Source organism: Theropithecus gelada, chromosome 10, assembly GCF_003255815.1.
Source record: "Theropithecus gelada isolate Dixy chromosome 10, Tgel_1.0, whole genome shotgun sequence".
Lineage (NCBI taxonomy): Eukaryota > Metazoa > Chordata > Mammalia > Primates > Cercopithecidae > Theropithecus > Theropithecus gelada.
Window position 1 is genome coordinate 39727644 of NC_037678.1, and position 21686 is coordinate 39749329.

A 21686-nucleotide genomic window follows, 5' to 3' on the forward strand; every position below is an offset into this window, starting at 1 on the left:
AACCGCGGAAAGCAATTTTTTTTTTTTTTAAAGAATTGCTGAGTTTTCCGGATTGTACTTTCAAAAACTTTCCTTAAACTTTGCGTGGCGTGTGTGTTGCAGAAACTGGTGTCTACACGTTACAAAAGTGTACTGTTTACACCTATTTGTGATGCACCCATCGTGTTTTTTTTTCCATGGACCACCTATTAAACTTCCTGCTGGAGCGCTCTTGGCCCCTTTCCTGCTTTCGGGGCCACATCCTGTTGTAAATCGGTGCTATTTGTGGGGTTTTGTTTGTGGATTGGGAATATTTAAGGAACAATTTATCGAAACAACTGAAGACTTTGTTTCCTCCTTTGGGTTTTACTTTTTACATAAATTCGGTTAGGAAAAAGCATTCTTTTGCTAGTGGAGTTCAAATTCAAATACCCAGACTGTAGATTCTCCAAATGCCTTTCTCACCAGGGAGGGCAGCTCCCAGGAGTAGTGAAGGCAGGTAAGCTGGGATAGGCTGACTTCATCACCTTGTAGGCGGGGAAGGCCAGAGTGGATAGTCTGGCCAGGCCTCCACAGCTGAGCCAGCTTCTGGGTGGCGGGGGAGATGAGAACGAGAGGCAGGTTCCAGTATCCTCTGGACTTGCAGGAAGGCAGGCATTCTGCGTATCGCTGAGCACTGCGGTGAGCGTTCCGTTTACTCATGTATTCCTGCCTTTTTGTTTCTCTTGGTTCTCTTGTCCCTGAGCCGCCTTGTCCACTCTTTCTATTCCCTTAGTGCCTTTCCATCTATCTCTCCTGAGTGCCCAACCTGAAACTGCACCCAAGAGTTAAAATCTCTTAAAATCTCACCGTCTTGCAGAAAGAAATTGAGGCTGGTTTAAAGATCCTCAGCAAAAGAGAGTGGGCTGAGGTTCCCCCATACCAGTTGGATTCAGAGAGAGCCTCTTGTAGGGAGGCCTCATGTGGTCTTCACCTGGACCTCAGCATGTGAGCCCTCTTTTAACAGAGAGCTCGCCCAAGACCACAGTGCTTGTTAAAGGTGGTCTCAACCCCGTCTAAGCTTCCCACTACCCCGTGTCTGAGGGCAAAAACCCCTCTTTGCAACCTGAAGACACTCAAGATGGAAGACTGTCAAGGCCATCCCTGCCAGATTCCATTAATGTGGTCCTAATGGGCCACACCAGCAGAAACAAGCTGCGTTGTATTCCTTTGAAGAAAACTAAGTCCGCCTCAGAAACTGGCAGACCCTGTAATCTTCAGAGGTAGTATTTAAAAAAGCACACCTGCCTCAAAGCCCCCTGGTTCATCCACGGAAGCATCGCAGAAGCCTCTTTGTATTAGGGGCAGCTTTACGGCACTCTGGGCCCCTTTTGCTCTTGACCAGCGCCGACGGCAAAGGCTAGATGGTGCATGCTTCCAGGTAGCGTATCACTAGTGGTTCACAGAAGCGGAAGCAATGGGGCCACCTCCCCCTACAAGTCCCTGCCCTCGGAGCAAGTGGCCAGTGCCCCTGGTGCCTCAAGGCAGCAGCTGCCCCTCCTGCCCCCTCCCAGTCTCTTTCCTGCAGTATCTGGGGACAGACAGGTGATGGGGTGTCACACCAGTTACTATTGAGCGAATTGAAGAAAATCCACATGGACGGTTAACATCTACCATACCTCACTTTCCCCTCTCTTGATTGTAAATGTCTAATCGTTCCCTCCAACCCCTGTGGGCAAACATATCCATGCATTCTTTTTGAGTTCTAGCTACTGGTCAGTAGTTCTGAGTGTAGGATTGACATGGTGGGACACCGCCAAGGTCCCTGGGGCCTAGAGGTCCAGCGTGCCCGCCTCCTTTCCTCGCTGTGCTCCTTCGGCTCCCCCGACCCCACGCTCTTGGTTTCTGGCGCCGAGCTTGGGGTGGGGAGGCAGCTGGGTAGGGTCTTCAAGTTGGAGCGAAACCCCGCCCACGCCTGGACCCCGCCGCTCCCTGCCACTCCCAGCGGAGGCCGTCAGGGGCTTGCGGTTTGAGAAATACAATCTGAAAGAGAAAACTTGGGCCTTTTCTTCCATTATCCTCTGTCCCCGCCCCCCACACCTCTTACAAATTTAGCCCAGGAGCTTCCTATCCCCACCGACTTGAAGGGTTTATCGGTCTTAAGAGCGAAATCCTGGCGGAGTGCAGTCCCTCAGGGCTAGCATCCACGTTCCGCCTTTGCCCTGCCCGAGCTGTTCCGAGGGATCCCCGCAAGGGCAGCGCTCCAGCTTTCACCCTTGGGGTCGGGGAAATAAGGCATCCACAAAGGATGCAACCAAGTCATCGTCAGTGCAGACCCAAAGGACGCACCCGAAGTGCAGGTAGGGAAGACGGGCGCATGCGCGCAGTACGGGGTTAGGCTTCCTAGCCTGGGGCGCGGCTCTAGCCCCGCAGCGTCTCGGTGGCCGGCCTCGTCCTCCGCCTGCCGCGCGGGGGCGCCGCTCTAGCCCCGCGCCGTCTCGGTGGCCGGCCGCCCACTCCGCGGCGTTCGGGGAAATGGCTGCGAGACCCTACAGGCCTGCGGCCTGCGGTAAGTGGCGTCCCGGGCGCCGGGTAGAGGAGCCGGCTGCCTCTTGGGCCGCCCTTGGGAGCGGGGCGGGGCCGGCATCGGAGCCCGGCCGGTGAGAGCCGCGGATCCCTCACAGGCCGCTCCCGCCGAGAAGATGGCGGCCGCGGAAGGGAGCGAGCGAGCGAGCGGGCGGGGCCGGTGAGACCAGCCCCGGGCAGGGGGCGCGGGCCTCAGACGCCGGCCCTGGTGGGCTGCGTGAGGTTGAGGCGACTGGCGAGCACTCTGTGGTCGCGGCAGGAACGGTTTCGAGGGTGGAAGTCGGGGAGGCTGCTCGCGGGGAGGAGCGCAAGACTGGCCTGGGCGAGTGCGGCCCTGGGCTCGGGGGGCTGCACAGCTGATTTCCCTAAGCATCCCCGGGAGCCTTGGCGCTTCCTCCCGGGCCTTGGGTGCGGCCACCCCGTGGCCGGCTTAGCTTCTGGCGTGCCTTCGGGGCATTCCGGCACTGCGGGGCGGCTGGCGCTGCGGGAAGCGCGAAGAGCGGGGTTTCGCTTCCTAAAGAATATGTCCTTACCTCCCCGCGCTGGTTTTCAGTTTTTTTGTGGAATCGTTTGTTGCGTTGGTGTGTACTGGCCGTATCTGTGACACATTTTGCCTTCCAGTGACCCTGGAAGCCGAAAAGGCCAGTTCCTGCGCTCGGCGGGTGGGGTGCCCGTGCTGCCTCCGCTGCGGCGTCCGGGGCTCCTTCTCGCGGTTCTGAGACAGTGGAGGTCAGGGCCGGCTTTTCTGCTGTGAGTAAAGCACCTTAATATTTAAGTTTAGAGTTTGGGCCATAGGTAGTAGTAGCTTACAGAGTTACCAGTTATTGAAAATACTCTTTAACTTGTGCCTGGGCCATCGATATCCATGTCATCTGCCTGCTGATGGAATGAGATTTGAGCCTAGTGTACTCAGGGACTTAGAGAAGGGAAAGGCAGATGGGAACGCCTTTTCGGTATATTCACATAGCCTAGCTATACCTCGTTTTGCATGGTTTCCCTAGGGCCACGTATGACTTGGTTGAAATACAGTTCTCAGCAGTGAAAAGGTCCTTAGCAGTGCGTTTTAAGGAGTAAATACAGTCGTTTTATTAATGGACATTCATTGCATACTGTGTTAGCACGAGGGATACAGCAGTGACCAAGGTGGCCCCTGTCCCAGTCCTCCTGGAGACAAGTTCAGTGGGGAACTTGAGAGATTATTCCACCTTCTTCCTTTAAATCAGGTGCTGCCAACCCATTTACCCTGGAGCCTAGGGCTCGTTAGTGGCCCTTTGGGTTACTGTTTGTGTCTGTATGTGTGTCTGTGACTATTCCACTATTTTTCTATTTTAAATACAGCATAGACATCTCAGAAGTGTCACCCAGGAAGACAGACACAGCCCTGTTGTGAAACTCCCTGCCTAATGCACACTTGGTTTCCTACTTGCTGTGTACATGGGGAGGAGGTATCTGTTCTTGTAGACTTGTTTCAACAAGTTTCATGAGTACGATACTTCTTATCTTGTTTTGGAAAAGCGTATATCTTGAATTTTATTCAGGCTTTCCACCAGAGGCTGACCCTTATTAGTAGGTGGTTGAATTCAGACTATGTCAAGCAGAGCAAATTGTGCTGTGATGAGAAGACAGGGCACAAATAAGATAATTTGTGATTGACTGCCCAGCTGTACCCATGGTTACCAGACAGCCCAGCCCATGTTGCATGTGTATGTGTGAGCATCACAATGGCTTGTCTAGGACGTGTGTATCATCAGTTGGGCCTTGAAGGGTGGTGGAGTTTCTTCATGTGAGGAGGGAATGATTGGAATGGGCATTGGCTCCCGTTTTGTTTCGCGGTGAAGTTGGCAGGTTCTGCTGTTGATATTGTGAGTTTTTCTACAGCCTTAGGGTCATAATTTCTTAAGGTCAGTTCTGTGGAGCCCAGTGGGGTGCTTCTTTTTGGTGTTTATTTTTAAGCTGTGCCACGTCTTCATTGTTTGGAATCTCTGTAAACAAGGCACATTTTTCCTTTTTTGTATACCTGTCCCATGATACCAAGTGGCTTGTTTGGCTCTTGAAGAGCAAAGATTGAATGTGTTTAACAGGTGACTCCCTACTATCCGTGGTCCCTGCACTCTCCACTTGCCTGGGAGGTCTCATCTCTGTCTGCAGGCTTAGAAGCCCACTAGGAAATTCTCTGTAAACAGAGTCTCTCACTTACCTTTCTTATTTAAATGATGGGGTCCCTTACAGTGGTGGATACTAAGATCAGCCTCCTTATGGCTACTATCAAATGATGTACATTAACGGCATTACAAAGGTTCTATGATAAACAGTTAATGGAAATGTACTAATTGGGAAAGAGGAGGTCAAAGAACAAAGTCCGATTTGCTTATTTCATGTATGTGTAGACACTCATCTGTGAGACAGTCTGTGTTGTGTAGGCCTCATTTTATTTTTTGAGTAGTAATTTTGAGGGTAAGTTGTTATGTGAATAGGTAATTGTACATATTTTGATAAGAATTCTGTAACCATGACCATAAAACTTAATAGGTGGTAATAATCGTGTGTTAAATTGTAAAAGAGGCATTTCTTTCCATGGGTATCAAATTTTGATGCCGTGGTTTTGTTTTGCATATACTGATAGAGACATTTAAGTGGTATTTAATATACCTTTTTAATAAGATCAACTTTTTTTCCGAAATGAAGATACCTTAATGTGTTTGGTTACAAAAATAATACACATACGGGAAACTTAAACATTATGTAAAAATAGTAAAAACACCAGAAAGGGCACTGTCCTGAAAAGCTCCACATTACAGCTGTTTTGCACTGGTGAACGGGATGTGTTGGAGGCTGTGGCCACTGCCCTGGCCAGCTTGTCCCCGGCTCTCAATCACGTGCCAGGGAGTTTTTCTCACGGCTGTGCATGTGATGATTCATCACCCTTAAAGAATTCCAGGCCGGGCATGGTGGCTCATGCCTGGTGTCCCAGCACTTTGGGATGCCAAGACACTTGTCAGAAGTTCGAGACCAGCCTGGCCAACATGGTGAAACCCTGTCTCTAATTAAAAATACAAAAATTAGCTGGGTTTGGTGGCACCTGCCTGTAATCCCAGCTACTTGAGAGGCCGAGGTGGAAGAATCGCTTGAACCTGGGAGGTCCAGGTTGCAGTAAGCCAAGACCGCACCACTGCACTCCAGCCTGGGTGACAGTGAGACTGTCTCAAAAAAAAAAAAAAAAAAAAAAGAAAAGAAAAGAATTCCCGGCCGGGCCTAGCCAGGCATTGTGGCGGGCGCCTGTAGTCCCAGCTACTTGGGAGGCTGAGGCAGAAGAATGGTGTGAACCCGGGAGGCGGAGCTTGCAGTGAGCTGAGGTCCGGCCACTGCCCACCAGCCGGGGTGACAGAGCGAGACTCCGTCTCAAAAAAAAAAAAAAGAATTCCCTTAGGCCAAGCGTGCAGATGCGCTCTTGTAGTTCCAGCACTTTGGGAGGCTGAGGCCAGAGGATCTCTTGAAGCCAGGAGTTCCAGGCTGTAGTGAGCTGTGATTGTGCTACTGCTCTCCAGCCTGGGTGACAAAGCAAGACTCTGTCTACCCCTCACCCCCCCCCAAAAAAAGAATTTCACTATATAGATGTTTCTTGATTTTTCAAAGTAGTGTGTTAGTTTGTATTCAGTTTGTCACCTTTCTGAGAAAAAAAACCTCATAAGTTTGTGTGTACTTCCTGCTTATTTCTTCTGGGTCACCGTGAAGCACTCCCTGCCCTCTATGAAAACAGTATGTCTCCTGCTCTTTTCCCTGTGCCAAGCCCATATGGGGCTGTTGGCAAATATGTCGGACAAATAGACTCACCTAAGAGGGCATTTCTCCAAACCCTCGCCAGCACAGGCTGTGTCACTTTCTCAGGTGGCACCTACCATCTGTTGCACACTTGCCACAGATGATTTGGCACTTGACATGTCGCTTCAGAAAACCTTGTAGGAAGCTGTGAGGTCATTACCATCCCCATTTCACAGACAGGAAAGTGCAGCCCTTAGAAGCACTGCCTGGTACACTGTGGGCCCTGCATTTGTAGACAGATGCACTGCCTGGTACCCTGTGGCCCCCGCATTTGTAGACAGATGCACTGCCTGGTACCCTGTGGCCCCCGCATTTGTAGACAGATGCACTGCCTGGTACACTGTGGGCCCCTTCCCCCCTGCTGCCCCACTGCCGCTGTTACCATTTGCAGCTGGGGTCTAACCCTGCATTCATAGACAGGTTCCCCCTTGAGCCCCCCAACCTCCCATCTGCTTAACTGAGGACTTGTCCTGTTTGTAAATGTCTGGGTGGGGGTGGGCACTGCTGGCTGCAGCTGTCAGGACTGGGAACGTGGAACCTGCACCAAGGGGAGTGGGCCCCAGAGATACTCCCAAGACCCTGGAGAGACAGGCCAGGTAGACACTAGCCTGGCCTCTTTGGATTTGCTAGACTGTAACTAAAAGATAATGTTTTCCCTTTCACATGTTTCAGTAGTAAAACACCTTTCTGCTCACTTCTTCCTACCCATGCAGCAGTGATTGGGGGCCCGGGAAGTTGCTTGTCATACATGTTTGACTCTGTCGAATCCAGCTGTACATGTAAAAACGGATACAGAAAAAAAAAACCCTTTTATGTCAAAACTCCTCTTTGTCTTCAGCTGGGACCGTCCCCCTACCCCCTAAAACAGAACTAGACATTGGCCTCTCAATCCTGGGGAAAGAAAGGAAGATTCCAGCTGAAATACAAAGTTAATTCTTGACTTTTGAGTTTACAAGGTCCCCAAGCAGTAATTTTGCCCCTTAGGCTGTGACCTTCATGAGTTGGAATTCCAGGCTGGGTGTGAGGGCTGACGCACTTTGGAAGACTGAAGCGTGATGATCACTTGAGCCCAGGAGTTCGAGATCAGACCGGGCAACATGGCAAAACCCTGTTATTGGTTGGGGGGGGGGAATATATATATATATATATATTCATATATATAATTTTTATATATATGTATAACTTATTTATAATTTATGTATTTTTATATATTTACATATAATTTATATTATGTATGTAATATATAGATGTACAACATTAATTTATAAATTTATATATATACAAATAGCCGGGCACTGTAGTGCATGCTTGTAGTCGCAGCTACCAGGGAGGCTGAGGTAGAAGGATAACCTGAGCCCAGGGAGATTGAGGCTGCAGTGAGCCCTGATTATTCGCTCCACTGCCCTCCAGCCTGGGTGGCAGAGACCCCATCTCAACAACAACAAAAAAATTGGCTGCAGCTCCAATTTGAGAAGCAAATTCATGTGAGAGAAGGGGTTTTAAAGAAGAAACTGCATTCTCTCCACCTGAACTTAGGTGGACATCATCTCACTTGGCCTTGTCAGTAATCACATGAAACTGAATGAGAATAGACGGGGTGTCTGGAACAACCGAATGTGAAAGCAGTACCTGTCACTGCGACGAGGATCCTGACTGAACCGGAATGGCCTCGGGGTTGCTCTTGTGAGTCGGGGATCAGCCTTTCTGGCTCCAGCAGTGGAAGGCGCTGCTCTGTGTCAGTGGATCCCAGACTGCCTGGGCCTCGGGGTTGCTCTTGTGAGTCGGGGAGCAGCCTTTCTGGCTCCAGCAGTGGAAGGCGCTGCTCTGTGTCAGTGGTTCCCAGACTGGCTGGATCCAGGACTGCTTTACACTCCTAAAAAGCGTGGAAGACTCCAAAGAGCTTTTGTTATATCTGTTGATAGTCACCATGTTTGACATTTAAAAATAAGTCATTTAAATGCTTAAGTGCCTTCTATTTAAAATTGTAAACCAGCCTGGCACGGTGGCTGGTGCCTGTAATACTAGCACTTTGGGAGGCCAAAGTGGGCGGATCACCTGAGGTCGGGAGTTCAAGACCAGCATGGCCAACATGGTGAAACCCTTTCTTTACTAAAAACACACAAAAAATAACTGGGTGTGGTGGCACACGCCGGTTATCCCAGCTATTCTGGAGACTGCGGCAGGAGAATCCTTTGAACCTAGGAGGCGGAGGTTGCAGTGAGCCAAGATGGTGCCACTGTACTCCAACCTGGGTGAGAGCGAGACACCATCTCAAAATAAATAAGTAAAATTGTAAACCATTATATATTAACATAAGTAACATTTTGTGGAACCTGTTTTCAATGACCAAAACAATTTAATGAGAAAGATGGTTTTGTTTTGTTTTCACAAATCTCTTTGGCTTAACTGACAGCTGCTGGATTTGCACATCTCCTTCCGAATTCAAACTTGGTGTCATCTTCGTTCAGCTTCTGAAATGCTCTAGCATATACTCAGAGTGACTGTGGAAACAGCACGGAATGTTAGTGTTGTGCAGACTGCTTTGATCCTGTGGGCCTCCCAAAAGGACCCCTGGACCACCCTTTTTGAGAACCACTTCTCTAGGAGTTGTAAAATAGTTGGCTGTAAACACTTGGGGAAATTGATGACTTCTAGGAAGATAAGCTGTGTCTTTGAACAGTTTTTAGTGGTTCAACCACGTGCTTGCCACTTGGGGCAAGTGTGGAATCAGTCTGATTCGCTGTCACCTGTAAAGCTGTTCCAGTACACACCTCTCCCTCTCAAAGTGCCCTACACATCCGCTTGCCGAATCCTCAGCAGCAACTCTTGCAGCAGTGAAAATCAGGGGTTGGGTGGGAGGCAAGAGTAGGCTGTGCTTGGGGCCATGGAATTATGCAGGTCTCTAAGGGTGTGGACCAAGGAAGACATAAAGGAACAGTGATTTAAACCCGTAATAAACAGATGCGCTTGAGGGGAAGCAGCCCACGCAGTACCCTGCGGGGATGACCTCCCGAAGCGCACCCTATCCCGCATGGTCTCCAGAGAGCTCACACTGCCACACACGTGGCATGAGGTGGATTTCTTCATGGGGACAAGAACCTGTGCCTTGTGGTCCTCACCAAGGCCCGGGCGGTAACCTTTTATTAGGCAGCTGGAATCCTGGTATATAGAATTGGGGCTGTATCTTAGTGTTTGAAACCATATTTTCTTTTTTGCTGAGAGGCAAGAGGAGCCCATCAAAGGTAGTAGTTTAGGAGACTTTATGTCCAGCCATTAAATAGAGAACAATAAACCTCACTTCTCCTTAACCTCGATAAATGATTTTATGTGACTGTTTCTGGTTCCTGGCATTCATTTGGAGAGTTGAAATTTCCCACCTGAGTTGCCCACCAAGGTCACAAGCCTGTGTTTTGCACGAGAAAGTGGATAGAGGGAAATGGCAGAATTGTTGCAAGTTCCCACCGGGGAGCTTGGGAGCTTGGCAGCCTGGCTGTAGCCCAGGGCTGACCAAAGCGTTAGTCCTCAGCAGGTTTTTCAGTAACAAGTTTTGCTTTTTGTCTCCGTGTATCTATAAAAACACAAATACCCAAGAAATGTAAAACAACAATATAGGTTGTTTCTGGATCTTTCTCTGTATTTTCCTTGTGAAAAACATACTGTGTTGTGGCACCCTTGCTGCTTTTATTTTTGAGAGGGAGTTTTGCTCTTGTTGCCCAGGCTGGAGTACAGTGGCACAATCTCAGCTCAGTGCAACCCCTGCCTCCCCGATTTAAGTGATTCTCCTACCTCAGCCTCCCAAGTAGCTGGGATTACAGGCACCCGCCACCACACCCTGCTAATTTTTGTGTTTTTAGTAGAGATGGGGGTTTCATCATGTTGGCCAGGCTGGTCTCAAACTCCTGACCTCAGGTGATCCACCTGCCTCAGCCTCCCAAAGTGCAGGCATGAGCCACCGCACCCGGCCCAGAATAATTTTTATAATGACAGTGTTACTTGGTAAGCAGCAAAACTTTGAATTTGCCTTCTGAAGGATTTAAATGTAATCTCTGCAATTGAGTCAGAGTCTGCATAGATACTGAAGTAAATGAAAGTTGGGCTTCTCCGTTTCCTTGTGGGCCCAGATCTCTCTCTCTCGTGGTTTGGTGAGTGCGGCATAGTTTCCTGCTGCAAGCTGGTGAAGCTTTGAGTGGGCTGTCGTGGTACAGGAACGGCTGCTGCTGGTGACTGGAGAACACATCGCATTTGGGGATGTCTAGTTTTTAGGTATATCCTCCTAGTGACTGTTCTATTAATGAAAACTGAGCTATCAAGAGTCTTTTATTGGGTAATCTTTCCTTCATTTGTGGTAGTTTAAAGAACTTTTAGTTAGTGTCTTCTCTTTCCCTCCTCATCTGCATAATAAACAGATTGATGAGCCAGGAGGCCCTTAATAGGCAAAATAGAAATAAACGGAAACTTTGGCCTCTACCCTGTGAGAGTTAACAAAATAATGGAGTTTAGAATAGTGAGGTTTTACTGTAGCGTTATAATTTCTGACTGGTGGGTTAAAATTGTTTTGAGTATTGTTTCAGGGGATTATGAGGTTTGAAGAAACAGAATGTTTGCCACCAGGCGAGGTAAAATATGCATTTTTGTTTTATCTTTCTGCTTAGAAGTCAGAGCTCTTTTCCTGGAGGTGTGATGTTATGAAAATAGAAACTTAATTATGGTCATATGTCATATGTTAAAGTGTCTTGGAGATTAATTACTCAGAAACTAGTCTCAGGTTTTTGGAACTGAAAATCTTTAGGTGGGGGCTGGGCACCGTGGCTCACACCTGTGGTGTCCCAGCTCCTCAGGTGGAGGCGGAAGGATTGGAAGGATCGTTTGAACTTGTGTGGTGGAGGCTGCAGTGCACCCTGATCATGTGGCTGCACCCCAACCTGGAAGTGGGCATGCTTGAGTTGATTACTCCAAGCAGATTTTAGAGTAGTACAAGTTGAGCGCACAGATTTGCGGTGGTTGCACACCCATGCTTTTGTAATAGTTGTAGTTGGGCTTTTTAAAGTAACATAGAGCTGACCTTTCGGGAGGATATTTTTATTTGGTTTTTAAGAAATTTCACTTTTGGCTGCTTGTTGTTTTGGTGAGTTGGGGAATCTGAGGGGAGATTAACAGGTAGTTATAGAACGCTTGTGGAGGGAAATGTTTAAAGTCTCTTCTGATGTCTGAAGCATAGATATGTATTATTGCTTTGCACATACCCAGTGTACTCCTAAACTGGTAGAAATGGCATGTTGCCACAGTTCTCTGTGTTCCATGGACCCCTGAGGGGGAAGTCCTTGAAGACTTTTCTGGGGCTAAGAGGTGAAGATGACTTCTGCATAATAGTCATTTAATAGTACAGGCCTATTCTGTTGAGTTTGACATTTGCGCCGGTGGCACAGGGCAGATTGGAGCCTCTTCAGCACCGTGCATGGGCACCAAATGTTTAGAATATGCCAATTTTCCCAAATAATGTCCCTGATGATGCAGTAAATATTAATTTTATTCATTTGGAACCCCCAAACATTCATCTTTTTAACTTTCTGTGTGATTAAATGTCAAGTCACATATAAAGCTCCTGCTGCATCCCCACGTGGGTAGTGTCCACGCACAGCCCTAGGGGATTGAGCTGGGAGCTGACAGAACAACAGACGGAGGACAGTTTTCAGACTTGGCATGTGGCAGGCGTTTTGTCCAAAACGAAAGATGTCTCAAAGAACGAACGAACAGTGTTTGTTGCTAAGGATAAAATTTGAGCTTCGGGGTGAAAATTGGAAGTTTAGAAAACTTGTATCTGCCATCGTAAACTTGATGGCTTTCTAGTAACTAAAGTCTTCGTGGAGATTGGACCTGACATTATCGGCCAGGTGAGGTGACTCACACCTGTAATCCCAGCACTCTGGAAGGCGGAGGTGGATAAATGCTTGATCCCAGGAGTTCAAGACCAGCTTCAGCAACATAGTAAGACCCTGTCTCTACAAAAAAAATGTAAACATTAACCGGGCATGGTGGCATGACCTGTAGTCCCAGCTACTGGGGAGGGTGAGGTGGGAAGACCGCTTGAGCCTGGTGGCAGTGTGGGTGGGGGAGGTGCTGAGGCTGCAGTGAGCCTTGCTTGCACCACTGCACTCCAGCCTGGGCAGCAGAAAAAAAGAAATGTTTGTTTTATGCTGTCTGATGAGATGTGTGGACATTGAGAATCTCTGTCTGCAACTTGAACCCGTGTCATCCAGGTGACCAGCATGCACATGGGTCCAGAGTGCAAGGACGTGTTCAGAGCAAACACAGCAGTCAATTTTCGAGTAAGAAACTGCTGCTTGGCGAGAGTTGGTGTAGTATCAGTGCACATCCACAGTTATGTGAACACGGTTACAATACTCCATTCTAAAGACTTGTCTGCGTGAGGCGAGATTTTGATGACGTGTTTTAGCTGAAACACTCTGTGGGAACAAATTAGTAGACATGAACGTGGAGCTATCTTCTGTTAAGCCAGATATTTGCAAAAATATACAACAGGGCCACCCTTCCTGTACGTTTTTGTTTTAGAAGTAACTTTCATTAAAGATACTGTTAATGTATTAATAGGTTTGTTTTTAACACATATTTAGAATTTTGAAAATAGCAATATATTCCACATAAACAAAAGCTCTTTGGTGTTCTCAACTTGTAAGAGTAAAGGTGTCTTGAGACAAAAGGTTTGAGAGCCACCACTCAAGCATTCGGAAATCAGTGTGTGTCCTCTGCTTGAATCACCACTCATCAGCTACTTCTAGTTAATAGGAAATGAAGCAGTTTTCAGCTGGGGGAAAAGATGTGCTTAGAAATGTAGAGAAATATTAAGTTTGGTACATTCTGTTTTAACATGTAGTTTGTTCACTTCCCAGTTTCAAGGATACACACAGTTTTCTTTCTGGGGAAAAGTCGTTACTGATACAATGTGGTTGCAGTTTTCTGAGCACATTCCCTCTGCGATGTGCTGTGTGGTGTGTAGAATCACACACTAATTCTGCACACCCACAAGTTATGTTAGAACACGGTGTTTTTTGCTTGTGCCTTGATATACATGTTTTTATTTTACAAGCTGACTGAAATGTTATAGTACGTTTTCTTTATTGAAGACATTATGAAAATAAATCAGTTTTGTAAATGGAAAGTGATCTGATCTTTTCTGAAGGTATATCCTTCATTGAATTCTACTTAACAGAAATAACTACGTTTTTCTGATTACTCAGAACTCAAATCTAGTAGCGTGTTTATTTTGCAGATTAATGTAAATTGAATTTTTAGAAATCAGTTTTCATTCCTGAGAACTTCTTAATTTGTTTGCTTTTATAAATGTTCAGTGTTGGCTGGGCACAGTGGCTCGTGCCTGTAATCCCCAAAACTCTGGAGGCTGAGGGAGGAGGATTGCTTGAGGCTAGGAGTTCAGGACCAGCCTGGATAACATAGCAAAACCCTGTCTCTAAAAGAAATTTTTTCAAAAATTAGCTGGGCATAGTGGCACGCATCCATAGTCCCAGTTGCTCATGAGACTAAGCTGGGAGGATCACTTGAGCCCAGGAGTTTGAGACTGTAGTGAGCCATGATCGGGCCACTGCACTCCAGCCTGGGCAATGAAGCAAGATGCCAACTCTTTAAAAAGTGAAATAAAATAAATTAAATGCTCAATGTTGCGAAATATAAGTTTATTTCCAGTGTTTTCTGAACAGTCATTTCTGAATTCTTGAAGTAGTTGTTTTGAGTATGATAGTTGTACCACGTTGAAGAGACAGTGACTATGAAGATGCCATTTGGCTCATCAGAGGGAATGTCTACGTGATCCTTGTCTTATTTTTATTTTTTGTAGAGATGGTGTCTACATGCTGACATGTTGCCTGGGCTGGTCTTGAACTCCTGGGCTCAAGCAGTCCTCCCAAGCAGCTGGGATCACAGATGCGAAATACTGTGCCCAGTTGTGACTGTCTCTTTAAAAGGAGGGGAGTTGGAATGTTTGTCCCTTGTTCTGAGGTTGCCAGGGAGACCACAGAGGGAAGGCAGTTGGTCTTGAGGCTGAGGAAGAGGTGAGAGCGGGGGCTTGGCTTGGGAGTGTGGGCTTTGGGGCAGGGAGCTAGCTAGAAACCAGGCACCTGGAACCTTTGAGTGTTTTGATATGACTATTTGAAAAAGGATATAGGAGAAGTGTTTTTTTTTGTTTTTTTTTTTTTTTTGAGACGGAGTCTCGCTCTGTTGCCCAGGCTGGAGTGCAGTGGCCAGATCTCAGCTCACTGCAAGCTCCGCCTCCTGGGTTCACGCTATTCTCCTGCCTCAGCCTCCCGAGTAGCTGGGACCACAGGCGCCGCCACCTCGCCCGGCTAATTTTTTGTGTTTTTAGTAGAGACGGGGTTTCGCCGTGTTAGCCAGGATGGTCTCGATCTCCTGACCTTGTGATCCGCCCGTCTCGGCCTCCCAAAGTGCTGGGATTACAGGCTTGAGCCACCGCGCCCGGCCAGGAGAAGTGTTTTTTAAATACACGTGGTGAACTGTATCGTGCTGATTTTAGTAAGTCAAACATTAGTCTTCTAAAATTTTTCTTGAGTTTTTAATTAAAATAATACAGCTACGATATTAAGAATTTTCAATAATTACATTAGTATATAATTTCGTTATTCAGTCTTTTCACTTTTTGTTCTTGTTCTTCTGTTTTGTGGTGGATTTTATTGAGTGGGGTCCATCTCGGACATAGGCTCCAAATGGAAAAGAAGCTGATGCTTGGCAACTCATCTCTGGCCCTGGTCTGGCTGTGCCTCTGCCTGTCTCTCTGGGGCAAGCCTAGGACTCCACCCCTTTCTCTCGGGGGTTGGTAGCATCTGCTGTCCTGGGTAGAAGTCCTTAAGGACACTGCTCGCATGCTTGTTTTCAACCCCCTAGCTGTCTTTGTGGGTCACACAGTATAACTCAAATAATAGGTTACTCGAGAATTCAGTGCTCCCTTTTAATTGTTGTTGGTACGTAATTTACTTAAGATATGTAAAATATTTTCTTATTTTCTTTTAGGAGCTTACTCCATGGGAACAGCCTCTAGATAATCCGAGTTGTTGAAAATACGAAGCCTGTTACTCGTGAACAGTGGCTGACAACAGTGTTGTTGTGAGCCTGGCTGTCTGCTTGGACCAAGAGGTTTCGTCTGCCAGGGTTTTTTGGTTGTATTTAGGATTTCAGGGAAAAGTGTCCAAGCTTTCAGTGTTGGAGCAGGTAAGGTATCAATACTGTCAGTAGCAACAAAATTTTAACTGAATAAGTCTGTGTTTGCTGTTTATAAAGTGGCATTTGTAAAGAAACTGATGGAATGTAGTACTTGTATTTATTTGAAATACACTCAGCCATTTGTATCAGCAGTCTCTGTAGCAGCAGATTCTGCATCTATGGATTCCACCAGCTGCCGATTGAAAATATTTGGGGGGCAAACAATAAATAACAATAAAAAATAAAAATTTTATGAAACAGTGTAGTGCAGCAACTGTTTCTATGATGTACTCTAGAGGTGATTTAAATACTTGAGAGGTTGTACATAGGTCATATGCAAATAGTCTGTTCTCTCTTTAATGAGAATCCAGTTTTATAAACTAGAGCTCTTCCCATAGAAAGCTACCAGCATGGAGGCACCAGCCCTTTTCAGCTGGGTTGGAACTTCATAGGCCCAGAGGCAGAGGGGACTGCAGCTTTGTGCCCTTCTGGGCAAAGGCTGGTGCGAGCCCTTCAAACTCCATCTTCAATAGAAACTCCAAGTGTTGCATGAAAACATGGGCTTGACCCTCTTTTGAGATGACTGTCACATTTCTTGCAAATATTTTGGCTTGCACAAGCAGAAAAACTTTCCCTAAATGTAAAATTTCCAATGAGAATGAATAAGCCATTTTAACTGATGTGGTTTAATAATTGCTCTACCATATATATTTGTAAGCAGTATTCTATACTTTGCCCTTAACCTTTGAGGTCAGCGTTGCCTCCTGGATCAGAGCAGTTCCTTGTGACTTGCCTGGAGTCACCTGGCTGGTGAAGGAAGCCCCCTTTCTGTTTACCACCGTCTCTAGTGCCCCCCTCACACAGCAGCCTCCAGAGTTTGCACCCTGACTTGGAGTCACTGCTGGCACCCTGATCGAGTTTAGCTGTGTCCTTTAACAATGGGGTCAGCTCAGGCGAGCAGAGAAGTGATGGGTCCTTTATCTCCAAGGCTTCTGTGGAGTGACCTGGAGGTGTGGGTCACATTTACAGAGCATGGAGGCCATGGCCAGGCAGCATCACAGGAAATGAGAAGTGACAGCATTTAGAGGGAAGCAAAAAGAACAACACAGGTTGCAAGTAGTTTTCCATTTTGTATTTTTTTTTCTTTTTTTTTTTTTTTGAAACTGAGTCTTGCTCTATTGCCCAGGCTGGAGTGCAGTGGCGTGATCGCGGCTCACTGCAACCTCCGCCTCCCGGGTGCAAGCGATTCTCCTGCCTCAGCCTCCCAAGTATGTGGGATTACAGGCGCCCACCACCATGCCCGACTCGTTTTTGTATTTTTAGTAGGGACGGGGTTTCACCATCTTGGCCAGGCTGGTCTCGAACTCCTAACCTCCAGTGATCCACCTGCCTCGGCGTCCCAAAGTGCTGGGATAATAGGCTTGAGCCACCAGGCCCGGCCCCATTTTGTATATTTTTTAAGGCTTTCATTTTATGCCTGTCCTTCCCCCAGGATGGAACATGGCATAAAATCAGAGACATCATTAGCATTTACATATAATTAAAACTTGGACAGCTTGGAAAAGAATTCTCAAAGTATATACTATCTTTTTCAGATTTTTGTCGTTTCAACAAGACTAAAAGTTTCACAAATAAGATTCTTTAATAATGTATTAGAATGAAAGTGAAAAAGAATACAGAAAAGTAATGTATTGGCCTGGCATGGTGGCTCACTCCAGCCTGGGGACAGAGCAAGACTCCGTCTCATAAAGTGATCGCCTTGACCTTATTTTCTAAGTGTCCCAGTTGTATGTTGCTGCTAACAATATCTCCAAAGCTCAGTAGACTAAGACAAGCTTTGTTTCATATGACACAGTCTGTGGGTCGGGGGTCGGGCAGTTCTTTCACGTTGTGCCCATGAGGGTCAATGAGGGCCATTCCCTTGGCAGCAGGACTGGCACGCAGGGTCCCAGATAGTGAGAGCATCCTTCCTGGCCCCAGCCCCTGGTTGGGGAGCTGAAAGTCGGGACTCAGCTTCTTCATACCCTCTTTTCAGCATGTTAGTGGCCAGCCCATGCTTGCAAAGTCCAGAACAGACTTGGGTCCCCTTGCAGGCCACGTCCAAACTGGCACAGCGTCTTGTTCACTGTGCTTGTGGTCAAAGCAGCCCATCTGCCTGCAGACGTACTGAGGAACTCGTGCCGCCTCTGAGCTACCCCGCTGTACTGTCCATTATTTCATATTTATCCCTGCTACCTGGCTTGTGAAGCCTTTTCCTAAGCAGTTAAATGATGAAATTGTACATTTGATTTGCTAGCTGTATTTTTGTCTAAACATTAGTTGTTTATTAAAATTATCTTTACGAATCATCTCGAATCATCTCACATAGCACACATTAGGAAACACTGGTCAGAAGGACTTGCTTTGCACGTGTTTGGCGGCAATGTCATCTTTTGTTCGGTGGTCGGTTGGTCACGATGTGCTTACACTTTTCCACTAGGTATGGATGACAAAGGTGACCCGAGCAACGAAGAGGCACCTAAGGCCATCAAACCCACCAGCAAAGAGTTCAGGAAAACATGGGGTTTTCGAAGGACCACTATCGCCAAGCGAGAGGGTGCAGGGGATGCAGAGGCTGACCCACTGGAGCCGCCGCCCCCACAGCAGCAGCTGGGCCTGTCCCTGCGGCGCAGTGGGAGGCAGCCCAAGCGCACTGAGCGTGTGGAGCAGTTCCTGACCATTGCGCGGCGCCGCGGCAGGAGGAGCGCGCCCGTCTCCCTGGAGGATTCTGGTGAGCCCACGTCCTGTCCCGCCACAGATGCTGAGACAGCCTCCGAGGGCAGCGTGGAAAGTGCTTCTGAGACCAGAAGCGGCACCCAGTCTGCTTCCACGCCTGTGAAGGAACGACCAGCCTCTTCTGAAAAGGTGAAAGGAGGGGATGACCATGATGACACCTCCGATAGTGACAGTGATGGCCTGACCTTGAAAGAGCTTCAGAATCGCCTTCGCAGGAAGCGGGAACAGGAGCCCACCGAGAGGCCCCTGAAAGGGATCCAGAGTCGCCTGCGGAAGAAGCGCCGGGAGGAGGGTCCTGCTGAAACTGTGGGCTCCGAGGCCAGTGACACTGTGGAGGGTGTCCTGCCCAGTAAGCAGGAGCCCGAGAATGATCAGGGGACTGCGTCCCAGGCTGGGAAAGACGACAGAGAGAGTAAGTTGGAGGGAAAGGCAGCTCAGGACGTCAAAGAGGAGGAGCCTGGAGACTCGGGCAGACCGAAGCCTGAATGTGAGGGTTATGACCCCAATGCCCTATATTGCATTTGCCGTCAGCCTCACAACAACAGGTAGGTCATGTGTGGGCACGCTGCCTCGGCTCCCACAGAAATCCCAGGGTTGCAAACAGAATTTTCCATTTGTTTTCATTTTAAAGGGCTACAGAGCTGGGCTGGATGAGCCATTTGTTAAGTTGGAAACGACGAACAAGTCATTGTCAAAAAAGAAACATAGAGTCGCTAAGGACTTCCTAGAGCCACCTCTCCACCCTGGTTGCCACCAGCCACACATGACTGTTTCCAGTCAAGTGAGGAGATGAATAGCTCCCCACCCCAGTCACGTGAGCCACATGCAGCCAGTGGCTCTGTGTAGACGGCACGGAGGAGAATGCGTCTGTCACTCGGGCGACTGTCTGTCTGAGACCGTTCCTCTAGACTGTCCCTTGGGAGACTTAACAGCGGGCCATGTGCAGACTGCAACTAGCCTAGTACAAACATTTGGGGTAGCTCAAAAGACCTCTGCTAGGACTGGATGTCAGTTGGTGATAGGCAGCCTGTTGGCTTGGTGCTGGGATAAAGGCATTGGTGCAGTTTTGAGGGGAGACTTGCTGAGGTATTTGTGGTGGAATGCCTTGGAGTTCGCTCCTAAAATGCCCTACTCTTAAAAAATGGTGAACCAAATTTGATTGAATGTTAAAATTAAGGCAAAGGCATGAGGACGTTCTTATTCTCTACTTTGTATATTTGCATTTTTTCATAATGTTAAAACCAATTGGCTTATTAATATGTTGAAAAGTGCTTGTCACTTCCCATTACTAATTCCGTTATTTTATAATTTCAGGTTTATGATTTGCTGTGACCGCTGTGAAGAATGGTTTCATGGCGATTGTGTGGGCATTTCTGAGGCTCGAGGGAGGCTTTTGGAAAGGAATGGGGAAGACTATATCTGCCCAAACTGCACCATTCTGCAAGTGCAGGATGAGACTAATTCAGAAACCGCAGATCAGCAAGAAGCTAAATTGAGACCTGGAGATGCTGATGGCACCGATTGTACAAGTATAGGAACAATAGAGCAGAAGTCTAGCGAAGACCAAGGGATAAAGGGTAGAATTGAGAAAGCTGCAAATCCAAGTGGCAAGAAGAAACTCAAGATCTTCCAACCTGTAAGTGTCCGCTGAGACAAGCATTCAGCGGTCGGCCTCGTGGGTTTCCTCGCTCTCGCTCTCGATAGGAATTCCTCCCAGGACGGGAGCTGCACCCATGTGGGGCAGTGCCTCTCCTGGGTTCCTGCCTCACTCCACCTGGGTGAGGCCTTTCTGTTTTTATTATTACCCTGTCTACCTCCTCTACTATTAATGACTTAATTTTTGAAATCAGCCCATCTTTGAGGATTTGGATGTTGCTTATATGTTTTGTGTGCACTAGTGGAATTGTTTCTGAACGATGGGAGTGGCGGTACTCCGGGGTCACCTGCCATCTCCGGCTTCCTCCTGGTTCTGGTGCTGGCTCCTCGGGGTGTTTGTGTTGAGAGAGTGGTTTGTCTTGTGGCTGTGTTGACTTAATTCTCTCCCCCTGGTGTTCATGACATTTCCCACACGCTGTTGGCTTCTGATGCTGTCTTGTGTTTGCAGTCTCCATTCCAGTCCCCACAGGGCAGGTCTGACTTGGTATGTTTTCACTCTGGGCCTTCCCGGGTCCCGGGCCTGTCCCCACCCAGCTACCTGTCCTCTGGCAGGTATTGGAGATTGATGTGTCTAGAAGCATCTCTGCCTTCACACTCTTGCACTGGGTTAGCTGCAAGGTGAGGATGTGGGAAGGCCGGGCTGTGCACATAGGAGCGTGCCCTGAAGGCATGGAAGGGCTGAAGGCTCATGCTGCAGCGCTGTCAGGGACCACATCTAGGCATTCAGAGATGAGTGGAAATGGGAATTCATGAGAAAAGTCAGTGATTTTATGTCTTTCTTTTTAAATGTATTGATTCTGTTTTTTGTGCAGTTGAGGCTTCACTCTGTTGCCCAGGCTGGAGTTCAGTGGCACAGTCCCAGCTCACTGCAGTGGGCTTGAGTGATCCTTGCACCTTAGCCTCCCAAGTAGCTGGGACTACAAGCACACACCACCACGCCCAACATTTTTTTTTTTAATTGTCAATGTGCTTGACATAACCCTGCACAAACCTAAATTGTATTCTCAGTTAAACTGAGATTCTGTGGAGGAAAACCAATTCTGTTAAATATTTAATTTGAGAAATAAGGTTTTGCTTATGTATGTGTGAAGGACACGTTCATGTGTGCTGAGGCCTGATCATGGAGACAGACTCTGTAAACAGCAGCAGTCGCGCTGCCTGTGGTACGTGAGTGTCCTCCTGCTGCGTGGTGAGTGACTGCAGTCGAGCTGCCTGTCGTACGTGAGTGTCCTCCTGCTGCATGGTGAGTGACTGCAGTCCTGGCTTGAAGGAGCCCACGTTTATGCCTCCATTTCCATGGGAAGCCTGGGCCTGCTGCTCAGGTCTTACAGGACTGCAGTCACGGTGCAGCGGGGGCTGTGGTCTCGAGAGGCTTGGTGGGGGATTCCCTCACACTATTTTTACTATATAAGTGTGTCTGTCTGGGTGTTGTGGCTCACACCTGTAATCCCAGCACTTTGAGAAGTCAAGATGGGAGGATCACTTGAGGCCAAGAGTTCAAGACCAGCCTGGGCAATGTAGTGAGACCCCCATCTCTACAAAAAAATAATTAGCTGGGCATGGTGGTATGTGCCTGTAGTCCCAGCTACTGGGGAGGCTGAGGTGGATCGCTTGAGCTCAGGACATCAAGGCTACAGTGAGCTATG

General features: G+C 47.8%; 1 protein-coding gene across 5 annotated transcripts in view; it reads left to right on the forward strand.

Moving 5' to 3' along the window:
• The window catches only part of DIDO1 (death inducer-obliterator 1), a 61881-nt gene that overhangs the window by 9393 nt on the left and 30802 nt on the right, over positions 1-21686 (forward strand). For 2 of the 5 annotated variants that reach the window (XM_025398183.1, XM_025398186.1), the window contains exons 1-4: positions 2408-2527; positions 15421-15618; positions 18089-18929; positions 19699-20020. In XM_025398183.1, coding sequence (XP_025253968.1) covers positions 18091-18929; positions 19699-20020 — 1161 coding nt within the window. In that variant the 5' untranslated portion in view covers positions 2408-2527; positions 15421-15618; positions 18089-18090. Of the gene's footprint in view, positions 1-2407; positions 2528-15420; positions 15619-18088; positions 18930-19698; positions 20021-21686 lie in introns of those variants that run through there. The other 3 variants (XM_025398185.1, XM_025398184.1, XM_025398182.1) reach the window with 3 other exon arrangements.